Raw genomic sequence first — 26,527 nt, 5'->3', positions numbered from 1 at the left:
ATTAAAAAAACATTTAGAATAAAATAATTCTTGGCATAATGTACCATCCAAAGAAAGCCTAATTGGTGGTGAAAAAAACAAGATATAGTTAATTTCATTGTGATAAGTAGTGATAAAGTTATTGGTGAATGAATGGAAGGAGCGCTGAAAGGGGAAAATTGCTCTGGTGCTCAAGGGGTATAGTTGTTAATTTTTGCTCATAGAATTTCTTATGTGCCTTTTCCCTTCTCTAGAGCTTCCTCCAGAAATCAGTTTGGCAGTCACCAACCTTTGAAATGTCAAAACACAGCCTTTAAAAAATAAGAACCTTTTTATTCTTCTAAAAAGCAAGGTGCGTTGTGCTATATTTTTATAGCCCCTGCGTGGGGGTTGTCTTGGCATTTTAGACTATTTCTTTATGCAAAAACCAAATAAAGATCCTTTAAAACTAAATAGCAAGGTGCTGTTTGTGAGTGACAATTTCAAATAAATTCTTTGTAGACCATTTTAAAAAGTTACTTTCCCAACCCACCCTTGCTTCAATTAAGATATGCATAAAGCTCATAGTTCCATCTTTAGTACCAGTAGAGTATTGTACTAAGTTAGCCATCTTTACTATAACCTTCATGGGCAGTGGAGCTAGTGACCACTTTTACAATGTATACCTGTACATTTTTATTTCTTGTTGGAAGGCTGCAGTCTTTTCTACGGTATCTTGGAACTACTATATTTACTGACTGTCCTATATACCGATAAGACCTTGTCTGTCAATATTTATTTGTACAGTGTCTAGGAAGAGGTTACTCAATACAAACAGAGGTGTGCAACACCTACTCTACTTCTACATGTTATCCAACTTAATTGATTAAAAGTAATACTAGAAAATGAATTATCCATTTCAGCCCGCGGGGATTTTTCACCTTATGCAACAGAGCAATTTTCACCTCCCATTCATTCGCTAATAACTTTATCACTAATTATCACAATGAATTGATCTATATCTTGTTTTTTCCACCACCAATTAGGTTTTCTTTGGGTAGTCCATTTTGCTAAGAATTATTTTTTTCTAAATGCATTTTAACAGGAATATTAAGAAAAAATTGAAAAATGCATTATTTCTCAGTTTTCGCCCATTATAGCTTTAAAATAATACATGCTACCATGATTAAAACCTATGCATTTTATTTGCCCATTTGTCTCGGTTATTACACCATTTAAATTGTGTCCCTATCACAATGTATGGCGCCAATATGTTATTTGGAAAGAAAAGGTGCATTTTTTCAGTTTTGCGTCCATCACTATCTACAAGCTTAGAATTTAAAAAATGTTCGTAATATACCGTCTTCACATGCATATTTAGAAAGTTCAGACCCTTAGGTAACTTTCTGTGATTTTTTTTCAATTGTAATTTTTTTTCCATTGAAAATGTTAATTGGGTAATTTTTGGTGTGGGAAATAAACAGTTAATTTTAAATGTAATAATGTGTATTGTATAAAAAAGTATGTGGATGTAGTTTTGCTATTTGGCCACAAGATGGCCACAGTGAGATTTTTTTTTAATGTTGTCTTTCTCGCTTCCAGGAAGCAAGAAGAGGACGTGAAACTTTTTTTTTTTCAGAAAGACCGCGGCTTCTGATAAGAGGTCGTTGGTTTTTCTGCTGCGGACTTAGATCAGTGAACAGGAACCATGTTCCCATTCATTGATCTCCGGGCTACCGGGGGCGTGCGGGCCCCGAAGCGCACAGCAGCAGCACAGCAGCCGCTTGGACGTGAGGATCACGTCCAGGCGGCATAAATGGTTAGATAAGAAGGCCCCTATGCAATTCACTTTTTCACCTGAGTTTTCTCCTAGGTGAAATTTTCAAACTTGTCAATAAAATGCCTTTTAAACCCCCAACAAACAAACAAATACTCAAAATAATTTTTATAGTACTTTTTCACCTACTTTTTGGTACTTTTTCAATTACAAAATTCTAAAAAGTTGTTATAAACCAAAGATGAAAAATTATCTCCTAGGAGAAAACTCAGGTGAAAAAGGGAATTGAATATGGCCCCAAGTGTCAATATATTGTGGCAAATGGAATGGCTTACCTGTGTCTGGTGACAGCGCACTCTGTGGGGCATTTTAGCCTTATATCCTTGCTATAGTGCTTTGAAATTGTTTTATGATATAAATACCAAGTGTTAACTGGGTAAAGTGTGCACAGTGTGAAAGGGCCGCTAAGCACGGTGGTTGTGGCCCATGGGGATTGGTACTTGATCCCCCCCCCCCCCCCCCCAAGTAACAGTTTGGAGCACCGAGTGCTGTAGACACCTTGCTAAGCTATAGCAAAGCAAAGCGTCTGTTTGTATGTGGCAGGAGGAGGGACAATGGTGCCTGATAGAGCAGCTTCTGGAGGGCTGGATGTAGAGGGGAACAGTGCACTCAGAGCTCACTGTTAATTAAAAGAACAATTTCAAAGTTTACTTTTTTTCCAAACACTTTAAATCGGTAGAAGGGAGTTTCTGATGACTTATAGTGTTAGCGTGAGGGAAAAAAGCATCCTTCCCCTTATCAGATCGTCTGGAGAGCTAGAGTGTCTGGTGAGGTGACAGGCTGTATGTGGGCAGCTATAAGAATCTGTAATGCTCTAATTCACTCTGCACTGTCCTGCTTGTATTAAAAAAGCACGCTAAGCTGATAGGAGTGTATGTGGCCGGGCAGATCATTGAATTAAATCCACACACCCACAATACATTTTTGTCAGCATAGTGTGCTTTGTTTATCGAAGCAGGACAGTGCAGAGGGAATGACAGAGCATTACACATTCATATGGCTGTCCTGCAGCCTGACACCCTAGCTCTCCCGGCCAATATTATAAGGGGAAGGATGGTTTTTTTCCCTTTTACTATGACTATAAGTCATAAGAAACTCCCTTCTGCCTATTTAAGGTATTTAGGGAAAAAAGGTAAACTTTCATAGTGTTCCTTTAAAGATGCTGCATTCTGGATCTTTAAACAAGCAACGGGACACCTGTACACATGCTTCTCATTCATGCCTTCCACAGCCAAGTTTTGTATATGTTAGTTTTACTCAAGCTTTGTATGACAGCAAAAGGCTCTATCTCTCTTGTGCAAAAAAAGTGTGACATGGAAATAAGTTGACAGCACAAGAATGCATTTAATCAGCTATAGGGCTGCACGGTTTTTTGGTTTAAAACCGAAACCGCGGTTCGTGGCAAGACGATCTGCTGATCGTCAGTACCTTTGGTTTTGCGGTCTGCTGTCTGTAATACCTTGCTTCTGGCCCCGCTGTGCGTGGATTGGCCAGAAGCAGTGAATATGTATAAGTGTTAATGAGCGGGGGGCGGATCCACTCGAGCGAGCGTCCGGGCACATACAGCATTACCAATCACTGGCTAGCGATGGAATGACGGCAGCGGTAGGCGGAGCTGTATGCGGAGCTGTATGCTCTGTACAGCTCCGCCTACCGCTGCCGTCATTCCATCGCTAGCCAGTGATTGGTAAAGCTGCATGTGCCCGGCTGCTCGAGTGGATCCGCCCCCACTCATTAACACTTATACATATTCACTGCTTCTGGCCAATCCGCGCACAGCGGGCCAGAAGCAAGGTATTACAGACAGCAGACCGGGCATTGCAGAGCGTGAACAAACACAACCCCCCCTGCCCCAAAGTGCGAAAAGCAGGTATTGAAAAAAATCGGGGAAAAATCGAAATTGCAATTTCTGAGAGAAAAATCGCAATTTCGATTTTTCCCTAAAATCGTGCAGCCCTAATCAGCTAGAGATCCAGTACATTTTTTTTGTCAAAAATGCAGTTGTGACCATACAAGCTTTTAGAGCCTATGTCATGAAATGCACTGCAACCAGTCCAAGTAAAAAATAAATAAATTCAGTGCTAAAACTGTGTAGACCACCCAGAAAAAACTGTCCAGCAGATGAGGAGCAATATTAGTGAAGTCCACAACAGTCCCAAATCATGCATTGGTGGTACAGCTACAAAGAAATCAAAAGAGGAATTTCTTGTCAAGGAAAAACAGAGATGCTTCACCTTGTGTGAACACATTTATTATTAAAGTATTGCAGTTCAGGGCCTGAGCACACTGTTCTCTCAGCAATGCAGGTGGCTGTGTGTTATTCACAGTCACATGGCACCTGCTTTGCAAGGCTGCCCAATTTAACTATGCTGAATGTGAGAGCTTTTTATTGCACTAACTATACGCATAGCAGTGCGTTGTGACAATCATCTATGCACTGTTTGATGTCCCTGCTCATCACACGCTGATATCCAATTAGCAATGCGGCAGTGTGCTTAGGCCCTAACAATGCATAGAGGGGCTCAAGAAGATTTAAAAGCAATAAGCGCCATAACCACTGATAATATGATGGTATTACCACAACATCAGTAATGTGTTTTGGGCCCAACTTTCTGATGAAAAAAAATGTACACGTTGTTGTGACTTGCTTATGTATTGATGTTGGGGAAGTGGAGCTGTTGTTGGTCAGATCAGAGATGCCATAATATGTCAAGAGGTTCCTTCACAATGCTGCTAGCCACAGCTTATAATGTCTGTGACAACCTCGGAATCACTCTTGGTTGTTTCTTGAATGGCAATGGCCATTGATGTCAATAAATGTTTTAACTTGAAGTAGAGTGCTTTCTTTGTTTTGCCTTCAAGGACAAGTACTTCATCAACTAATCAGAAGAACCCATTGGGGTATACTGCTGATAACTTGTTAGTTACCTTACTCTTTCAATTATATTTCATGTGCTTATATGAACACACCTTTCTCTGATATATGTTAAATTGCAATTATGCAAGTAAAATAAATTCCATGAATTATTTTCTCTACTAACCTCCACTCCCTTTTTTTACCAAACACTGCAGAAATCTGGATGAGAGATTATGGCATCTTATTACTAAACATGCTCTGCCTATAAAGGGCAGATATTCGTTACATGGGCTTAATCTTGTTTAAATAATTTCCTTTTCATCCAAACAGTTACAATGGAAAATATCTTAGCAGTTTATTCTATAGCTCATATTACTTACATATTAGCTGTGTCATAGAGATCCAAGACAAGTTGTGAAAAAGAAAAATTCTAACAAAGGGATTGTTCTGAAAAGGTATTGCTTGTACATTAGTTTAAAGAAAATGTTATTGAGCCATCCCATAAAATGTAAATACTCACCAGTATCTCTGTCTGGTTATCCAGTAGAGTGCCAATAGACAGATCACCTCCAGCATCATGGCTGACACGTGTGCCATTCCCATTATGTACCCTGCCAACATTTCGCCGCAGTCTCACAGAGCTCTTACTCCATCTTCTTTCCAGTGAAGATATGGAACCTGAAAAAGACGATTCTTCACTGAGAATAAATTGTAAAAATTATCATGGGCAACTATCTAGTGCAACGCAAAATTTTAAACTTAAGTATATTGTCATTTTTTTAATTGCAGCATGTATGTGCAAGTATGTAAAATGTATTTTTTATTTATTTATTTATTTTTTTCAATCTGTGTCATTTGAAAAAAATTACAAAATGTCATTGTAGTCATAAAACAGAATTAAATACCCAATGCCAAGCCGCTGCAGCTAAAGCAAACAAAATTTTGGGATGCATTAAAAGGGAAATAAAAACTCGAGATGCTAGCATAATATTGCCCCTGTTTAACTCTCTAGTAAGGCCACATCTGGAATATGGAATTCAGTTCTGGGCACCACATTACAAAAAAAGATATTGCAGTTTTAGAGCAGGTGCAGAGACGAGCAACAAAATTAATACGTGGGATGGAAGGACTCGCTTACCAAGAAAGGTTAGATAAACTGGGTTTATTTAGTTTAGAGAAAAAACGCCTTAGAGGAGATCTAATTAACATGTATAAATACATCAGAGGGCAATATAATAGCTTGGCGGATGAGCTTTTTGTCCCTAGGCCTTCTCAAAGGACTAGAGGACATGATCTGCGCATGGAGGAAAAACGTTTTAGCCATTTATTTAGGAAAGGGTTCTTTACAGTAAGAGTGATTAAGATGTGGAATGCATTGCCACAGGAAGTCGTTATGGCAAACTCTATACCTGCATTTAAAGGGGGCTTAGATGCTTTCCTTGCTTTGAAAGACATCCATGGCTACAATTACTAGGTTATGCCTAATGATGTTGATCCAGGGATTTTATCTGATTGCCATCTGGAGTCGGGAAGGAATTTTTCCCTTTTGGGGCTTATTGGACCATGCCTTGTGGGTTTTTTTTTCGCCTTCCTCTGGATCAACAGGGGTATGTGGGGGACGGGCTGGAGTTGTACTTTGTACTGGTTGAACTCGATGGACGTATGTCTTTTTTCAACCAAAATAACTATGTAACTATATATCCCACAATGGTCTCAATTCACTAAGCTTAACTCCTGTCTTTAATAACTCTTCTGAGCTGTTTTACAGTTATTACAATTATATCACCATGGTGATAACTGTAAAACAGCTCAGAAGAGTTATTAAAGACAGGAGTTAAGCTTAGTGAATTGAGGCCAATATCTATGCAGCTAGTTGTATCACAGTAAATTGGACACTTGCGGCACCATTCTGTTACAAAACTCACCAGTGTTAAAGATATAAGGTCATTCATTGCTTAATTTCTGCTACACGCACTGTCCAGGTAGGTACATCTCAGACTTTAACTCCTCGCAATTAAAAGATCCATGGTATCCCAGCAGGCATATGGAATGATAATAGCAAAAAAGCTCTAAATGCAGGCTGTGTTTTAAGAGACCTTTTTATTGATAACAGCACCCAAAGAAAGCCAATAAAAACTTGACTTGCACTCTGGGTCCAATTCTCTGGACCCCATAAGAAACAAACCCTTATGCCACTGCCTGGGTCTGTTGTCTGTGCAGCTACAGGCAACAGACTGGAGACCACCACTGCTACCTAGGAGTTCAGGGCTCCACTGAGGCCGGAAGACACCACACAATTGGAACACCTTTGGCCTCGCTGGATGTTGGCTCGATCCAATTCTTCAATGGGCTGCTGCTGCTCCACCGCAGCAGGGACACCTTTGGTTCAGCCCCTCCATGATGCCAAGCGATGTGGAATGCAGCTGCCAGAGGCGGTGACAAAGGTAAGTTAACACACTCTGCCATGGTGCACATTTATGAATATTCAGTTTCTGATCAAAACAATTCAGAATGAGCTTCTGAGTTCTAAAATTCCGAACTCATCAACAATAGTGGGTAGGAAGCAGCTTTTTGGTTCAATTTTGGAGTTTCCTTTGGGGTCCAGAGAATTGGAAGTTTTTACTAGACTTTCTTTGCATGATATTTTTTCCCAAGAATCATTTTATTTTCTATGCATTTAACCACTTTACCACCACGCGTGCGTATATCTACGCTCCTTTTAACACCCTTTCCTCACCAGGAGCGTAGATATACGCTCCTACTGCCGCTGTCCGTGCTCCCGCTCGCTCGTGTGCGCCCGCTTGTGCACGCCACCGGCCGGCCGCTCGCCCAGAGATCAGTGAATGGGAAAAACCGTTCCCGTTCGTTGATCTCAGCCCCCCAGCAATGATCGTCTGCTTCTATGAGAAGCAGCGCGATCGTTGTGAAAAAAAAAAGTTTCCCAGCCTCATTGTGCTTCCTGTAAGCGTACTTACAACGCTTACAGGTCGCATGAACAAAACATTACTGTGGCCTTCTTGTGGCCAAATGGTAAAACTACATCCAAAACATTTTTCAAACAAATACATACTTTTACACTATAAATTAACTCACTACCTTCCACGCTCCTCAATTTATTTTTTTTGGTAATAAAAAGAAAAAAAAATTACAATAAAAAAAAACAAATAGTTACCTTAGGGACTGAACTCTTTAAATAATAATGTCAAGAGGGTACAACACTGTTACTTTATAAACTATGGGCTTGTAATTAGGGATGGACGCAAAACTGAAAAAATGCACCTTTATTTCCAAATAAAATATTGGCGCCAAACATTGTGATAGGGAGATAATTTAAATGGTGTAATAACCGGGACAAATGGGCAAATTTCATGGATTTTAATTACAGTGGCATGCATTATTTAAAAACTATAATGGCCGAAAACTGAAAAATAATGATTTTTTCCACACATTTTTTCCTATTTTCCCATTAAAACACATTTAGAATAAAATAATTCTTGGCCTAATGTCCCACCTAAAGAAAGCCTAATTGGTGGCGAAAAAAACAAGATATAGTTCATTTAATTGCGACAAGTAAAAACAAAGTTATCCAGTTCGGCCTTTCTGGACGAGCTTTCTCGTCCAGAAAGGCACTGCTGCTTTCAATGCGTGGTGCACGCGATCGGGCGCGCGCCCCCGCCGCTAGCCCCCTGATCAGTGAATGGGAATATAATTCCCATTCACCGATCTAACTTCCCCGCAGAAATACCGACGCTTTCTCTCCAAAGAGCGTGGTATTTCTGCCCCCAGGAAACAACTCCTCTGAATTTTGGTTCCTGGATGCGAGATCGTTTGCATCCAGGACTTTTCTCACTGTGGCCATCTTGTGGCCAAATAGTAAACTGCACCCACATACATTTTTAATTAAAGAATTTGCTTATTTTACATGTAAAATAAGCAGTTTCCCTCCCACACCAAAAATTACCCACATACATTTTTTTATTAAAAAAATAAATAAAAAAATACAATAAAAAAAAAACAAACAACATAAATAGTTACCCAAGGGTCTAAACTTTTTAAATATACATGTCAAGAGAGTATGTTATTATATTATTTAAAATTATAAGCTTATAAATAGTGATGGACGCAAATTGAAAAAATGCACCTTTATTTCTAAATGAAATATCGGCACCATAAATTGTGATAGGGACATCGTTTAAATGGTGTAATAACCGGGACAGATGGGCAAATAAAATACATGGGTTTTAATTACGGTAGCGTATATTAATTTCAAACTATAATGGCCAAAAACTGAGAAATAATGAATTTTTTTCATTTCTTTCTTAATTTTCCTGTTAAATGGATTTAGAAAAAAATAATTCTTAGCAAAATGTAGTACCCAAAGAAAGCCTAATTAGTGGCGGAAAAAACAAGATATAGATCAATTCATTGTGATAAGTAGCAATAAAGTTATAGGCGAATGAATGGAAGGTGAACGTTGCTCGGATGCATGAGATTTTCGGCACTGCGGCGCTGAACCGGTTATACACGAATGAATGGAAGGCGCGCTGAAAGGTGAAAATTGCTCTGGTGCTCAAGGGGTAAAACCCCTCAGTGGTGAAGTGGTTAATGGGAAAAGGAAAAAAATACAATAATTCTTAGTTTTTATCCACTATTTTTATTAACAAAACATGCTTTTGTAGAAAAAAGCCACAACTTTAATGTAGCTATTTATCCCATTTATCACAGAACTATAATTACAGTGGGATGCGAAAGTTTGGGCAACCTTGTTAATCGTCATGATTTTCCTGTATAAATCGTTGGTTGTTACGATAAAAAATGTCAGTTAAATATATCATATAGGAGACATACATAGTGATATTTGAGAAGTGAAATGAAGTTTATTGGATTTACAGAAAGTGTGCAATATTTGTTTAAATAAAATTAGGCAGGTGCATAAATTTGGGCACTATTGTCATTTTATTGATTCTAGAAGCTTTAGAACTAGTTATTGGAACTCAAATTGGCTTGGTAAGCTCAGTGACCCCTGACCTACATACACAGGGGAATTCAATTATGAGAAAGAGTATTTAAGGGGGTCAATTGTAAGTTTCCCTCCTCTTTTAATTTTCTTTGAAGAGTAGCAACAGGGGGAAATGGAAGACCACTGTAACGATCGGTGTAACACAGAGAGGGTCTGATTACCGGTGATCTGCAGTATCAACGAGAATACAGTTATATACCCGATTATTGATGATCTTCAGTATCACCGATAATCAGATATATCTCTAACCTCTGGACACCTGAGTAAATATGAGTGTTTGGTGCAACAGTAATACTTTGAGGAGAGCCCCCGTAAAGAGGGTGCAAAGCAGTAAGAGATACTGCCCAGAGAGCAGGCTCCTTCCAATGGCCTGAGGCTCCCCAAGGGGAGGAGTCAGGCTCAGAGTGGGAAGGACCAGAGTGTGAGTGACACCAATGGTGGAGTGTCACTGACAATACTGTGAACTATCTCTAAACAGAGGAGATAGTTCTCGAGGTCGGACAAGCCAGGTCGGCAACAGACAGACAGATCAGATACAGAGGAAAGAGACAGATACGGAATCAAGCAAGGTTTGGCAACGGAGTATCAGATATAGCGAAGTACCAAATCAGAGATCAGAAGTGAGGTCAGGAAAGCAGATGGTCATAACAAATAATCAACAATAGTCTAGTCTAAAGGTGTGAGCTCCTTTATCATCAACACCCTGGAACTAGTCTGAAGTAATAACAGGATGGTAAAGCTAATTCCTAGTCTTGGGTGTGAGCTCCTTAGTCATCAACACCCTGGAACTAGTCTAAAGTAATAACACAGATAATATACAGAATTCCTAATCTGGGGTGTGAGGTCCGTGATCATCAACACCCTGGAACTGATCTAGAGAATAACACAAATTCTGACAAAAGGTCTGAGTGCTTCCACGTAGTGATCGCAACGGCAGACAACCAGAGAATGACCAGCACCCAGTATATATAGCAAGGCGCTCTCCAGCGCCTCCCCTAAGTGCTGGACCAATGGGAAGAGGTGGAATTGTCAGCTGACTGGCTTGGTCAGCTGAGTCCCTTCTGGCTGTCATAAAAGCTCTGCCTCTCAGCGCTCGCTCGCGCGCGCGCGTCCTTCTAAACCTGTGTGGACTATCAGTCCCAGCCACACCAAACCTGTGCTGTAAACCATCCGCTGTGCTGGGCGCGGAACCAGCCGCACCGATATCAGAGCATGCGGCGGTTCCTCCGCATTCCGCCATACTGTCAGATGTAGGCCTATGCGTGCAACCTGCCGTGTCGGACGCGGAATCCGCCGCCTTGTTCTCAGGACATGCGGCGTTTTTTCCGCGTTTAGTCATGCCAGCAGATGCAGGCCCATGCGCGCAACATGCCGCGTTGGATGCGGAATCAGCCGCCTTGCTCTGAACACTCGCGGCGGCTTTTCCGCGTTTTCTCACAACCACAGGCACAGTTCAAGTTAAGGCTCGAAGTGGCGAATGGTGAGAACAGTCAGAGTCAACCCACAGACCAGCACCAAAGATCCACAACCTCATCTTGCTGCAGATGGAGTCACTGTGCATCGTTCAACCATTCGGCACACGTTGCACAAGGAGATGCTGTATGCGATAGTGATGCAGAGGAAGCCTTTTCTCCGCCCACAGCACAAACAGAGCCACTTGAGGTATGCTAAAGCTCATTTGGACAAGCCAGCTTCATTTTTGAATGAGGTGCTGTGGACTGATTGAGTTATTTGGGCATAACAAGGGGCGTTATGCATGGAGGAAAAACAGCACAGCATGCTGAGAAAAACACCTGCTACCTACAGTCAAATATGGTGGTTGTTCCATCATGCTGTGGGGCTGTGTGGCCAGAGCAGGGACTGGCAATCTTGTCAAGGTTGTGGGACACATTGATTCTACTCAGTATCAGCAGATTTTGGAGACCAATGTCCAGGAATCAGCGACAAAGCTGGAGCTGCACTGGGGCTGGATCTTTCAACAAAACAACTCTAAACACTGCTCAAAATCCACTAAAGCATTCATGCAGTGGAACAAGTACAACGTTCTGGAATAGCCATCTCAGTCCCCAGACTTGAATATAATTGAAAATCTGTGGTGTGAGTTAAAGGAGTTATCAGGCAATAAAAGGTAAAATAAGGGCTACTTACCCGGGGCTTCATCCAGCTACAAGCTCCCAGCATGTCCCTCGCCGCAGCTCTGCCCGCAGCCGTTCGCCTGCGCAGTACACTCTGGTCCACGTGGTGGTGATTGACAGCGCCGCTCGCGCAGGCGCAGTACAGGCCAACCTCCAGGTCGGCCTGCCGTCATCACCGCGGACCGGGAAGCAGAGACGGCGAACGGCTGCAGGCAGAGCTGCGGCGAGGGACATGCTGGGAGCTTGGGGCTGGACAAAGCCCTGGGTAAGTAGCCCTTATTTTACCTTTTATTGCCTGATAACTCCTTTAAAGAGAGCTGTCCATGCTCGTGAGCCATCAAACCTAAATGAACTAGAGATGTTTTGTAAAGAGGAATGGTCTAAAATACTTTCAACCAGAATTCATTGGAACCTACAGGAAGCTGTAATTTCTGCAAAAGGAGGATCTACTAAATATTGATTTCATTTCTTTTTTGTGTTGCCCAAATTTATGCACCTGCCTATTTTTGTTTAAACAATTATTGCACACTTTCTGTAAATCCAATAAAATTCATTTCACTTCTCAAATATCACGCTGTATGTCTCCGACCTATATGATATATTTAACTGACATTTTTTATTGTAAAAACCAATGATTTATACAGGAAAATCATGACGATTAACAAGGTTGCCTAAACTTTCGCATCCCACTGTATGTTGCTGGTGCAATGTATGGGGACATATGATTTTGAACTAAAGGTATATTTTTGCTGCATGGTACACTTTTTCAACTTGAACTGTAAACATAATGAAAAATATTTTTAAAGGTAAAAATTGAAAAACAATAGGTTAATAGGGGGGAATAATTGGTCAATTTATTATATAGTCCCCTCTCACCCATTTATATACATTTCCCCTTGAAGCAAGTCTTGTATCTCTTGTAATTGCGTAAGGTCCCTGAACTATATAATCACTGTAGGTTAGATTTTCAAAAAAGTAGTCAGCAATGGCATTTTCCATAATTCTCTCAGTTCAGTTTTCTTTCAAGAACCATTGAGGCATGTCCATATATAATAAGGCCGTTTCTTCCATGAGTACAGTAACATTTTAACAGTTTATTTAATTGTATTTAAATAGTTTATTTTATACATTTTTACAATATTTGACTTTTAAACTACAGTGCCCCACTTTGTGAAATATTGAAACATGAACTGTCTTTTGTTTGTAATTCTCCAGTGTGGAACTATGACCGATACATAGGAATGCAACCTCCTTTACTAAAAAAATTGTCTATTTAAATTGTAAATGACAATCAACAGTATAACAATAGATTCCCCCTCTCCATCCTCCTCCATCTTCCTGCCCAAAGTTGCTGCATGGTCCATGCCTGCATCTCTTTTATGATGCCTAATCCTTGCAAACCTTGTACTGGTAAGTTTTTTTTCTTGATGCCTTTTTCAGCCTCTTTTCCAACACTACCCGCCTAACATGTACCCACCTAACATTGTTACATGTACTCCCCCCTAACTCTAACCCTCCTAAATGACTGTCTAACCCTAAGCCATACCTTCCACTAATTCTGGTACTGCAATCGATGGCATGACCAAAGACTCAATATTGCTGGCTATGAGCCACTGTGCTCAGCTATTATATTGCCGGGTACTAGTGCCCAAAACACATCACGCTTTAAAGAGAAGCTTAAAAACACTAATTTATACTCAAGGTGAACTTGCAATCGTATGCCTTGATCCACCATATATCACTTTATCTTGGGGAAATATAATAAAAAAAAAAGTTAATTGAATCCTTTTTACATGCAAGATAGTGGATGGCAAGTCAGATGGACCTACCGAAAGGTTATGGGTTCCCTATCCAACCAAAGTTAGCTGGTGGGTGCACAAGTTAAATTATGCCCTTAGGTAGTAAGAAAAGGCTCGAAAACATATTAGTAAATTAATTAGTATCCCCTCGTCCCCCCATTCAACTTGGCCTTAAAATATGATGGTGACAAAAGGCTTTGATTATGCTAGGGCAGGCATGGGCAAACTTGGCCCTCCAGCTGTCAAGGAACTACGAGTCCCACAATGCATTGCAGGAGTCTGACAGCCACAGTCATGAAGTCATAAAGGCAAATGCATTGTGGGACTTGTAGTTCCGTAACAGCTGGAGGGCCGAGTGGGCCCATGAATGTGCTAGGGCAAGGGTGTCAAACTCAAATACAAAGTGGGCCGAAATTGAGCACTGGGACCAAGTTGTCGACCACCCTCAATGTCTAGTGGCCCCTTCCCCTTATGAAGTTCCCTGGTATCTAGTGGTTCCCTCCCCTATACATTTCCCTGGTGTCTAGTACCCCTCCCCTATGCAGTTTCCTGGTGTCTAATGCCTCTTCCTTCCCATTTACAGTTCACTGGTGTCTAGTGGTCTTCCCTCGCCCAAGTAGTTCTGTGGTGTTTAGTGGTCCTCCCTTACTTGCCTATAGAGTTCAGTGGTGTCTAGTGGCTCTCTCCCTCCCCTATACAGTTCCCTGGCATTTAGTAGCGCCTTCCCTCACTTCCCTATACAGTGTCCTGGTGTCTACTGGCCCCTCCTTCCTCCCTATACAGTTTTCTGGTGTTTAGTAGCCCCCCTTCCACCTTTAAACTGTTCCCTGGTGTCTAGTGACCTGCCTCCATCCCCTACAGTTATGTAGTGTCTAGCACTCTCCCTCCCCTATATGGCTTCCCTGGTGATCCAGGGCTTTACCTCTAATATAGCTTCCCTGGTGGTCTAGAACGGTCCAAACATAGTGCAAAGTCGGGAAACCACTTTAAGGCCAAATATGATGGCTCGGCAGGACAGATTTAGCCCCCAGGCCAGAGTTTGACATGTCTGTGTTAGGGAGTAGAGTACGAGCTCCCCTGAGGGACATATTAGTGACTAGACAAACGTACTGCCATTGGGAGCTCACAATCTAAAGGTTTGAGTGGTATTCTAAATTTACATCATCCTGTAGATTGAAATTTATTTCCTCTTGTTATTGAAGACATTAGCACTTTTTGACTACTAAAGTCTTTCTAGTAAATTCCTAAATAACTAAGTTCAGGACTGTCAGTTTATGGCAGAGATTTGATTTATAAAAATACCACATCCCTGAGGCCTGTGGGCTCCTCTGAGCTTTTCTGTGTAATTAGGTGTGCAGAGATACTATCAATCATATGCCACTAATTACTGTTACTATAAATATAACTGTGGAGGAAAATGGGCAAATGCCAGTCTACCAGATGTCTTAATCTGCTGCTTCTGGTGTAACTGGAACAAGTACAAGAAACTTTGTGAACTGTTTTAATGTAATACATTTACATCCATTATTGTTTAAAAGCACCTTCATCTCAGAGCCAAAATAGTTTTTCTCCTTTTCAGATAAATTTTTAAAGGAAATCTGAAGTGAAAATAAACTTATGAGATAATGGATTGTATGTGTAGTACAGATAAGAAATAAAACATTAATAGCAAAGAAGCTAGTCATATATTGTTTCCAGTACAGGAAAAGTTAAAGAGAACCCGAGGTGGATCTTCGGGGGGGGGGGGGGGGGGGGGGGGGGGGATGTGGTCGCAGATGGGACACATAGGCATGTTCTCTGCGTAATGACATGGCTCTGTGTCCCCCAACAGCCACTCTCTGACCCACTCCCACCCACCACGCTATAGCCCCCTGAGTTTAGCGACAAGATTTGTCGCTAACTCAGAGGTAAACAGAGGGGAGAAGAATTCCGTTTAAAACGCCCACCAGGGGCATTCCTACATGGTTTCCTGAGCTGCCATTAGGCAACTACGTCCCCTGGCTGCGCCTCCTGCCGTTCCTTACCTCCCTGCATGCTATGAGAGACAACACTGTCTCTCAATGCAGCGACGTGGCCCAGGGGTCTTGCAAGTCAAAGTGGGCCATTGCAGCCCACAGAAGCGGCGGGAGCATATATAACGACTGAAGTTTCTTAAAGAGAGCCCAAGGTGGGCTCAAAAAATAAAATAAAAAGTAGGCTGCCTGATCCGCAGGGCTGAGCGGATCAGGTAGCCTACTTTTTATTTTATTTTTTGAGTCCACCTCGTGCTTTCTTTAAGAAACTTTAGTTGTTATATATGCAAAAGAGCTTCTCAGAGCTCCACGACCCAAATTGGGTCGCTGTTTTCTGGAGCACTATACGTCAAAGAAACAGTGACAGACAGCTTCAGATAAGGCTTTTACTTCAGAGAAGTTCAAAAGATCATTAGTTGTGCAAACCAAAGTGTATTTTAAGAGCAAACTGACAATATGATGCAATGCTTTAAAAAAGCTATTTAACCGAAAATAAAAATATGAAACTCATTTCTTTGCTACTAATGTTCTATGGCTTATCAGTACTACACATACAATTAATTATATATTTTTTTTTTGCTTCAGTGTCACTTTTAAGCACTCAAGAGGAGAGCTTCTTTCCCAAACCTGGGGGTGGAAAGTTGGTGCGTCTTATGTTCTAAATATACGGTACAGAGTGTGTAGGGACTGTGCACTTACCAATCCTGCTGCCCTCCTCCTCTCCTCTTCCTTCTTGGGACATCTGGCCGCCTTACCCGTTCATCTGAGGGCGCCATTCTTCACACTTCAGGACCCCTGCCACCACGTGCCCTTGGATGACTGGAGCATCATAGTGTACAGCGGCTAGATGACCGAGACGGAGGAAGAGAGGAGCAAAGCAGCAGGATAAGGTGAGAACTTCCACTGCAGGTGAAGTGTAGTGTAACGAGAAGGGGGCTTCAGGGATTAGTGTAGTGTCAGCGTAGCTGTTGGGCATCAGGCGTTAGCGAAGTGTAGTGTAGTTGGTGGGGGCAGCAGGGGTTAGTGTAGTATAGCTGGGTAGTGTAGCTTAGATAGAGACAGTTTGGGGGCAATAGGTCCATAAAATGCCAACCAAACACAGTTATTTTGCGATATTTACTGTACAGCAGAGGCGCCCATGCAGTGAGAGACTCTCCACGGGCACTCACCTATTGCCTGAGAAAGGGTGTTCGAGCCACGAAATGTATTGCAACAGTAAGGAGTAAATCCCAATTAAAATTGTGTTCAATACTGAAAGAGACCTATTGTGTCATCTGTTAGGAGGTAAGTCCATCACTACCTCCCATTTTTAAACTGTTTTAGTGTATTTTATTATTTTTTGATGCTTTTGTACTCCTAAACCGGCCTAAGTGTATCCAAGTGTAATTGGCACATCCCTATTAAATCAGTGCTCTTATAAATGTTCATATCAGTAAGCATGCAGATCTATATATAATAGACCAGCGAGTGCATACATGCCAACCCATATACACAGATACTTCTGCACTCATGCCTATGCGCTCTGCATATATTTCATTTAACTCCTACCTTTTCCCCACCCTCAGGGCAGGGAGCTACCCAGAAATTCAACAGAAACAGGTTGAGATAAGTGTTTTAAAAAAACCTGGACCGACTTCCTCAAAGGGCTCAGAGAAGCTCTTTTGCATAGATAACAACTGAAGTATCTTAACTCTTTCTGGACTGGACACAATATGACACTATTTTCTTTGCTACTAATGTTCTTTTTCTTAATACTATGTATACTATGTGTTATTTGCATTCTTAAAACAGAAGGTACAGGATCTTCTCAAAAAATTAGCATATTGTGATAAAGTTCATTATTTTCTGTAATGTACTGATAAACATTAGACTTTCATATATTTTAGATTCAAATACACACAACTGAAGTAGTTCAAGCCTTTTATTGTTTTAATATTGATGATTTTGGCATACAGCTCATGAAAACCCAAAATTCCTATCTCAAAAAATTAGCATATTTCATCCGACCAGTAAAAGAAAAGTGTTTCTAAAACAAAAAAAGTCAACCTTCAAATAATTATGTTCAGTTATGCACTCAATACTTGGTCGGGAATCCTTTTGCAAAAATGACTGCTTCAATGCGACGTGGCATGGAGGCAATCAGCCTGTGGCACTGCTCAGGTGTTATGGAGGCCCAGGATGCTTCGATAGCGGCCTTAAGCTCATCCAGAGTGTTGGGTCTTGCGTCTCTCAACTTTCTCTTCACAATATCCCACAGATTCTCTTTGGGGATTCAAGTCAGGAGAGTTGGCAGGCCAATTGAGCACAGTAATACCATGGTCAGTAAACCATTTACCAGTGGTTTTGGCACTGTGAGCAGGTACCAGGTCGTGCTGAAAAATGAAATCTTCATCTCCATAAAGCTTTTCAGCAGATGGAAGCATGAAGTGCTCCAAAATCTCCTGATAGCTAGCTGCATTGACCCTGCCCTTGATAAAACACAGTGGACCAACACCAGCAGCTGACATGGCACCCCAGACCATCACTGACTGTGTGTACTTGACACTGTACTTCAGGCATTTTGGCATTTCCCTCTCCCCAGTCTTCCCCCAGACTCTGGCACCTTGATTTCCGTATGACATGTAAAAGTTGCTTTCATCCGGAAAAAGTACTTTGGACCACTGAGCAACAGTCCAGTGCTGCTTCTCTGTAGCCCAGGTCAGGCGCTTCTGCCGTTGTTTCTGGTTCAAAAGTGGGTTCATGCTTCCATCTGCTGAAAAGCTTTATGGAGATGAAGATTTCATTTTTCAGCACGACCTGGCACCTGCTCACAGTGCCAAAACCACTGGTAAATGGTTTACTGACCATGGTATTACTGTGCTCAATTGGCCTGCCCACTCTCCTGACCTGAACCCCATAGAGAATCTGTGGGATATTGTGAAGAGAAAGTTGAGAGAGACGCAAGACCCAACACTCTGGATGAGCTTAAGGCCGCTATCGAAGCATCCTGGGCCTCCATAACACCTGAGCAGTGCCACAGGCTGATTGCCTCCATGCCATGCCGCATTGAAGCAGTCATTTCTGCAAAAGGATTCCCGACCAAGTATTGAGTGCATAACTGAACATAATTATTTGAAGGTTGACTTTTTTTGTTTTAAAAACACTTTTCTTTTATTGTTCGGATGAAATATGCTAATTTTTCTGAGATAGGAATTTTGGGTTGTCATGAGCTGTATGCCAAAATCATCAATATTAAAACAATAAAAGGCTTGAACTACTTCAGTTGTGTGTATTTGAATCTAAAATATATGAAAGTCTAATGTTTATCAGTACATTACAAAAAATAATGAACTTTATCACAATATGCTAATTTTTTGAGAAGATCCTGTATTTGCGATAATTCAGCTGTAAGTGAGTATCTATGGTTACCCACAATGCACCGTTACTGAATATGCAAAGTATCTCTTTATGTCCCTGAAGCCAGGTTTACATCCAGAACCGCTGGTGTATAGCAAGCCTATAGCTTTCAATTTTATATAGCCACATCAACCCCACATGCAGACAGCCTGTTTCTGTAGGCACTGCCACTGCCTACTGAGCACATCCTAGTGGCTGCAGCTCAAACGCTTTGATTCCACTAGGAAAAAAGTGCAATATAAATGTTTTTCATCTTGTCTTCTCAATTGGAAAGGACATGCTCAGTGATAGCCTGCTCCATTTTTCTGTAGGTTTTGTAACAAATGTTTAAGAGCTCTCCGCTGAGCCAAAGTGGAGGGTTGCAAGGTCCTGAAAAAGATTTGCAGTGTTGTGCAGATAGCATAGGATATCTATCGGGAGTTCGCCACTCTGTGGCAGACGCCTTAGAGCTCTATCTGCTCAGTCAAATTTCATAATGTGGTCTGTGTACCAGGGGCGTTGCTAGTCCCAAAGATCAGTGGCATGGGTCCGGATCAATTCTGATGTCCCCCAGGCAGAGTCAGGAAGCGGGCAGCAGTACTCAACTCCACCCAGCACACCTCCTATTAAAGCACCACAGCACTCATCATACCCCCCACTGAAGCACTACATCTCTTAGCATGCCCTCATGGAGGCACCACAGCTCCCAGGATATCGCCATAGAGACACCTCTGTTAAGTTCATGTAAATGTTGCTCCACCCATGACCACACCCGCATTCTGGTGCATGGGCACACCCATTTTTCGACTGCAGTGCTCAAAAATACCCCAAACCTCTTAGGATCCTAGCAATGCCCCTGCCGTGCACCATGCAAGGAAGTTTCAGAAACGGAGCTCAGTGTATTGGGGATTTCTTCTGCCTATACCCTTTCAGGTAGACCACAGACCCAGAGAATGTGTCTCCTTTCTCTATTTTGAATGTCCTCCATCTAGGTGTGACAATGGTGGTTATAAACTGTTACCCATTCTCCTACAACTTTCAGTTTGTCAACCTTTTAATTGCAGGGTGGAGATGGTTGATTCGATTGAAAATACCCTATTTTCTAAACCTGAAAGATCTTCTCGGATGACTGGGATTTAATCTTTTGTGGTGGAAATTACCGTATATGATTAGTCTGTGCTGTGAAATCTTGCTTGGTGGGCAAGCTATGCACATATCTCCAGATATCATCCAGGCTACATAGCTCTTTAGTTTACCTTGTGCTTGTATGGGAAGGGCTTGAAGAAGTCTGGGAGTTGGTTAGGGATGGAGATGGGGAGTTTGGAGTCGCCATTTCAAACTCTTCTCCCCCCCCCCCCACCATATGCTTGTTTTTCACTGTTATTTGGGGGTATTTGAAAGTAGCGAGTCACAGGTCACTGAGAAGGGCTGCTGGCTTCTCGCTTATTGCCCAAGACCATAATGCTGCACAGAAGGCTTTTTCTGACTTTTCTCCAGACAAGCCTTGTTTGTAGTGAAGCAGTGTTTTGGCTGCTAGGGTGCTGGGGCACTAGGTTGTTAAGGCAGCTTCACCACGTGAGGCTAGTTGGGTAGGTAGTCAAGCAGCTGGGGGTCCATTTAGTGATCTGCAGATTAATCCAGGGTCAGGGCGTAGTACAGGTGAAGCGGTAGAGCTGTTGTGCAGCTGCTGTGTTCTATCTCTGAACTTAGCTCAGCGCCCGTTTACATGAGCATGAGAGGTTACCTGAGCTGCACGTCCCCCGCGATGCTGGGCCGGAATCCTGCACTGGGCCAAGACCAATCCAAGCAGAGCTGACATGTCAATGCCCCAGAGCCACTCAGGAATGGCAGGACCTGGCTGGCGGGAACAAGTCAGGAACTGGTGGCTGCAAATGCACGAGTGCGGGAGGGATAAGAGGCTACTTAGCTACTGATTTGGCTTTCTTGGCTGCTGCAATGCTGGGATGCTGCTGGCACCTCCCTGTCCGCCATGCTGGCTCCTTCTTTTAACCTTTTGAATTCTTTCTTGAAACGTACAGCAGTCTGCAGGTTTTCCTTACACTAAAGCCAGCTCTCAGATTGCGCTTTGTTTACCCCCGAGCCTGTGGTGAGGCCCATGGGCTGCAGGAACCCCTGGTGGCGATAGATAGAAGACACAGGACATGGGAGGAGGTGCTTCAGCAGATAGTTGAGCTGCTTCGCTTCCACACTCACCACAGGCGAGGTGGTTATATTTTACAAGTTGGAGACCTGGGGGGCTTGGCGGGAGGAGGCAGCTTCACAGATTTCGAATAGATTTATGCTGAAGTCTGTTGGAAATCTGTGTGCACTTCACTGGCAGCAATAGATCCCTTTCTGATCAGATTTAGGGATCTAGCTGATGGTCGAATCTGCTGGCCATCTGCCTGTGTAAGGGCACCTTATAGAGCAACTGTAGTGAAAATAACATAAGGAATAAATATAATATAATTTAAAAGTAACAGTAATATACCTTCTTGACATACATATTCAAAAAGTTCAGTCCCTAAAGTAACTATTTATTATATTTTTTTACAACATTTTTTGGGTGGTAACTATTGGGGAGTGTGGGAGATAAGGGGTTAATTTTAAATGAGGGTTAATTTTAAATGAAAAAAAATGTTTTTTAATAAAAAAAAAAAATGTAGATGTCATTTTACTATTTGGTCGCAAGATGTCCTCGCTCATAACTTTCCTATGCGTAGTATTGGAGTTGTACTTTGAACTGGTTGAACTCGATGGTCGTATGTCTTTTTTCAAACCAAAATAACTATGTATTACTACGCAAAACAGGAAATAATATGTGGATGTGTTAGTATCGTTTTTTGTAAATGACGGCGCCATCTCATTGATATCTGCGGTCATTCACACGGAGACTTAGATCAATGCATGGGAACTGTGTTTCCATTCATTGATCTCCCATCTAGCTATCGGTGGCGGTAATGAGCGCGTGCAGGGGGAGGGAAACGGGAGTGTGTGGCAGCAAGGGATGTAGTAGCTACGTCCCTTGGAGAAGATATGGGGAAATGCAGGGACGTAGTTACTGATCCTGGGAAGGGGAAGTGGTTTAAGTGATCCTGAGCTGAAGCTCAGGTTTAAAATAAGATGTTAACCTGAAGAGAAGCCTCAGAACCCTATTGAGGTTTCCCTCTGTGGTCCAATGTTTCCCATCCCCTTCTCCACATTGGGGCCCTGATCCTCCTCTATTACGAGCATGGCCGTGCAGTAGCCAAGTGAGCACGGCTGCACATGCGCAGTAGCACAGAGTGCGCGGCTCTAGCTTACTGCACATGCACAGGTGGTCTCACGCCGCTACTGCACGGCCACGCTGAAGGAAGAGGAGGTGTGCAGCCCCAATATGATTAGCAACAATGCCTTGTTGCTAATCTTCTGGGGATCCACCCCGCTCAGTGACGGGGGACATCAGAGCACCGAGGGGAGCCTCTCTTAAGTTACGTATCTCATTTTCTACTCGAGCTTTGGCTCAGGTACACTTTAAAGCACATTGAAAACAAGCAAAACATTTTGTTTATAAACAGCAGTGCGATAAACAAAATCTTGTCGGGAAAATACCGCACTCGGTATTTTCCCGGTCTGTGTGCTAATTCATAAAGATTTCCCCAGCTGCCCTTGGAGGTCGGTAAATTACCGCAGCCCATTGAGCGGTAGAGTAGAGCAGTGTCCCGATTCCCTCTTTGCCCTGCAGAAATGAATCACACAGACGGCTCTCTCTGGCTCTCCCACTGATGACTCAGACAGATGAGTCACACAGTCTTTCCCTGCCTGCTGAAATGATTCACACAGAGGGCTCTCTGGCTCTCTCCACAGATGAATCAAACAGACTTTCGGATCTCTGCACTTTGCATTAATCAGAGCTGTCAGAGCTGTCTGTAACTTGTTAAGACCTCACCAGAGGTGTCGGTAACCACCGCCAGGCTTACCGCATGTTGAAGGCTTTATGAATTGACATTTGCTGACAATTTACTGACATGTGTTGTCGGTAACTGCAGGCAAGTCGGTAATTTATCTCCCTGGTCGGTAATGTCAGCTTTTCATGCGGTAACAGCCTTTATGAATTGACATTTTGCTAAGTGGTCGGTAAAGTCTGCTGTTTTCAGCATTACCGCATGAGGTAATGCTTTATCAATCGAGGCCTATATGTGTAAATTCAGAGTTGTCCTAAACTTAAAGGACACCGAGGCAAAAATAAACTAATTAAATAAAGACTCTCTCTGGGTTTAGAGCAGCACCCATCAACAGGAAGATTAGGTGGCGTGCCTCAGCTGACAGTTTTCCACACCACTGGAGCTGACACTTGCAGGAACCCACTTGAGCAGGCACCACCAATATAAAGATAGTCACTTTATTGTTCACATGGATTAAAAGGCAGTCCTACAATGACAGACCGCTGTTTCGAGCTAATTAAATAAACAATTGTATCTATCTTCCTCCTCCTAAAAATGACTTTTTAAGATATTCCACGGTTTTATTTTATGTTTAAATCTACTTTTTACAGTTTTAACTTTTATAGTTTTTGCTCAATGACACATTCATTGAAGTATGCCAGAGCTAAAATCTATGAACTAGTGACTCTTTATCTCTTTCCTGCTCTCAGAAGCCATTTTCTGCTAGGAAAGTGTTTTGTAGTTGGAATTTCTTATCAGTGAGGGTCACACTGTAGTCACTTCCTGTCTGAGTCAGGACTGAGTCAGCCACTTACATATCTGCAACACAGCATAGTTATTTGTGTGCCAGGTACTGTACATACCCATGTCTATCTCATCATGTCAACTCGGGTATCCTTTTTAGTATTTATCCACATGTACCAGCAGGTATAAAGCTTGTTTCAGATTGAACCTAAAGACAGTCCGTTTAGTTCCGCCTGACTGAGGTGAACGGATCATTATGTTAATCAATAGAATTAATCCATTTGGCCCGTTCCACTGAGCAGACAGCAAGTTTGGGTCTGCAGTGATTTTTACGGATCAACACATTTGTCACACAGATGGAAATCTGATGCTTTTTAAAAACTGTTCCTTCCATGGATCAGTATTTCATCCGTGCAAGTGTGAACTGGATCTTATACATGACTTTACTTAACAAACAACCTCTCAAAACAGAACAAATTTGTAAGTAGGGGATTTTTCTGTAAACAGGGAGACTTGAGAGCTGGAAGAAGCAGTTTCTTTTTCTTTTCCAAAAATATTAAAATTTGCATATCCCTTCAGAAGCCTACAACGATCCATTCAGATTGCTACACCATTCCACTCACTATCCCCAATGCTGCTAACTAGAACGCCCATTAACTCTTTAGTGAAGGATCACAGAAGTGCGGTTCACTGAAAAAAAATGTCAGTCTATCAGCATTTTGACACAGTGCTATCAGTTATATTTAATGTAACAGTACCACACTTCAAAGCACTACAACCAGCGACAGCTAAGGAGGAGTGCATCTTGCTTGGCACCACTCTATATGAGAACAAGCCGTTACTATAAAATTAATGATTATCTTGACATGCTATGTTCATTGATTGTAACCTCTGGTTATGCATATTTTTGGTAAAGTTCAACTTACACTTCTCAAGTTAATGAGTAATATCTTATTTTGGAAATTTTACAATAAATAGGGATGAGTCAGAGCCCCTTTTCACAGGTGTTTGAAGGGTATGATTCCCCATGCATTGTGTTGCATTTTTGTACAATTATCCTTATGTGTGGTGTGCTTACAATCTTTGGGGAGATGAGCTGGCGAGGCTTCATGCCCCATAGGAAACGACGTGATTTTTGTGTCCTTCCATAGAGTATACCTTAGCGCAATAACACAAAAATTGCAGCAGGCAGTGTAAATGCGCTTAGCTAAAAACCACAACACGTGCAATCGCTGCGGTGGAAAAGGGGCACCGCGATTATACTTCTAATCACAGTGCCCCTGCAATTTACTAAACATCAGAAAAGTACATGAAATCAGGTTTTTGGATCGGAGCACACTTGGTGAAAAGGGGCTCTTAGGAATTCTCTTACCATGACTCAGGGGTAGAATGAGCCTGAACTAACCAGAGCCTGTAGCTGCTGATCAACTAGCTGGCAGCTTGCTAAATGACCAAGAGTTAGCTTTTGTTGGCTAAATAAAATTCCCTTCCTGGGTCAGAACGTAAGTAGGTATTCTTATTAGGAGAATTTTCAAATCACAAATAAAGAATCACATAGGATGAGGAGCAATTATGAACTTAGCAGACAAAAAACACAGCACAGTATATAATGATATGCTGAAGGAAGATAGGCACCCACACCACAGAAAACCCTTGGTCCAGGCACACTCCAAGCACTAAGTTACAGCTAGCAGATAGTCATGCTTATTTCTTTAAGAAACCAGTGGAGAAGCATGTGATCGGTTTGATGACCTAATAGATTTGAAAAGCTCAGATTTTCTGTGATTACTTTGCTTTAGCTCGATTGCAGCCAGTGTATCAAAGCCTTACAACTCCATCACGCAGTGGTTCTAGTAACGGGATGCAGAGGTTGCGACCGCACCTGGGCCCTTGGACCAGAGGGCCCTTCCTCAAGTGCAGTATTAGCTCTTCATTGGTGCTGTGCTGGTAATGTTAATTTCTATGTATGCTTTGAATAGTTGTAATCATTAATAAACTTGTTCCCCTCCTCTGCTTATATGCCTCTCATATTGTGGCTGTCTTTGGCAGGTTTTGTGTCACCATACGCATTATGTATAGGATGCTCATTGATAAACTTGCACTGGGGCTCAAAGCGCCTTAGCTACACCACTATTACGTGATCACCCATATTTCTACATGAGTTCACACAGACTGGAGAATCAGTACTGACAGACCAAGATTCAGGGCCTGCATGCCCTCAAGAGACACGAGCATCACTACTGGCAGATTAAGAATGGTGGACCAAGTATTGTATTTAGGGCCTGCATACCCCCTCAAGAATGGTATCATTGTGCTTAAATAAAAGTTGTAAAAAAATGCTATTTATTTGAAGGTGGCCATACACATAGCAATCCCTTTTTTCATTTGATCAATCAGATGTAATGATAAATGCATGATTATCCAGTGCTGATTGGCTTGTGATCCGTGCATCTCTTGTTTACTTTCAAAGCAGTCATTTAAATTTCACCCTATAGTTACCAGATCTACGGTAACTACTTTTGATCAATGGATAATTTTATCAACCCACCAGATTACTAGGTGTATTATCGCTTTTATGGCAAGACCAGTACTTCCTCAACAATATTTAACATTTTTTTAAAAAAAGAGTAGTGCTGTGATGAAATACTTTGAAGCAAACACAACTGATTTTAACACTGTTGTTTAGACTAAATGCCTAAAAGTTAACCATGATTGACTGGTGCGGCTTAGATATAATCATAGGTTTGTCACAGCAAGTTTGGGCCTATCAGTTTGTAATCTTAGGTTACCTTCTCAGAGATCATTTAACTGTTTTATTTTCGTTTTTTGAACTGAGATACTTTTTAGAATGGTGCTACTAATTCATT

The 26,527-nt window shown here is 41.9% G+C and overlaps 2 protein-coding genes across 15 annotated transcripts in view; one reads left to right on the top strand and one right to left on the bottom strand.

Annotated features, from left to right (window-relative positions):
• Positions 1-26,527, top strand: part of LOC137541444 (dickkopf-related protein 3-like) — a 219,941-nt gene that overhangs the window by 140,959 nt on the left and 52,455 nt on the right. The window lies entirely within an intron of this gene.
• Positions 1-26,527, bottom strand: part of PLXDC1 (plexin domain containing 1) — a 101,823-nt gene that overhangs the window by 52,737 nt on the left and 22,559 nt on the right. For all 5 annotated transcript variants that reach the window (XM_068262732.1, XM_068262733.1, XM_068262734.1 and 2 more), the window contains one exon: positions 5,173-5,330. In XM_068262732.1, coding sequence (XP_068118833.1) covers positions 5,173-5,330 — 158 coding nt within the window. The remainder of the gene's footprint in view (positions 1-5,172; positions 5,331-26,527) is intronic.

Source organism: Hyperolius riggenbachi, chromosome 12 (assembly GCF_040937935.1).
Source record: "Hyperolius riggenbachi isolate aHypRig1 chromosome 12, aHypRig1.pri, whole genome shotgun sequence".
NCBI lineage: Eukaryota > Metazoa > Chordata > Amphibia > Anura > Hyperoliidae > Hyperolius > Hyperolius riggenbachi.
This window is presented reverse-complemented; position numbering and strand designations above follow the sequence as displayed.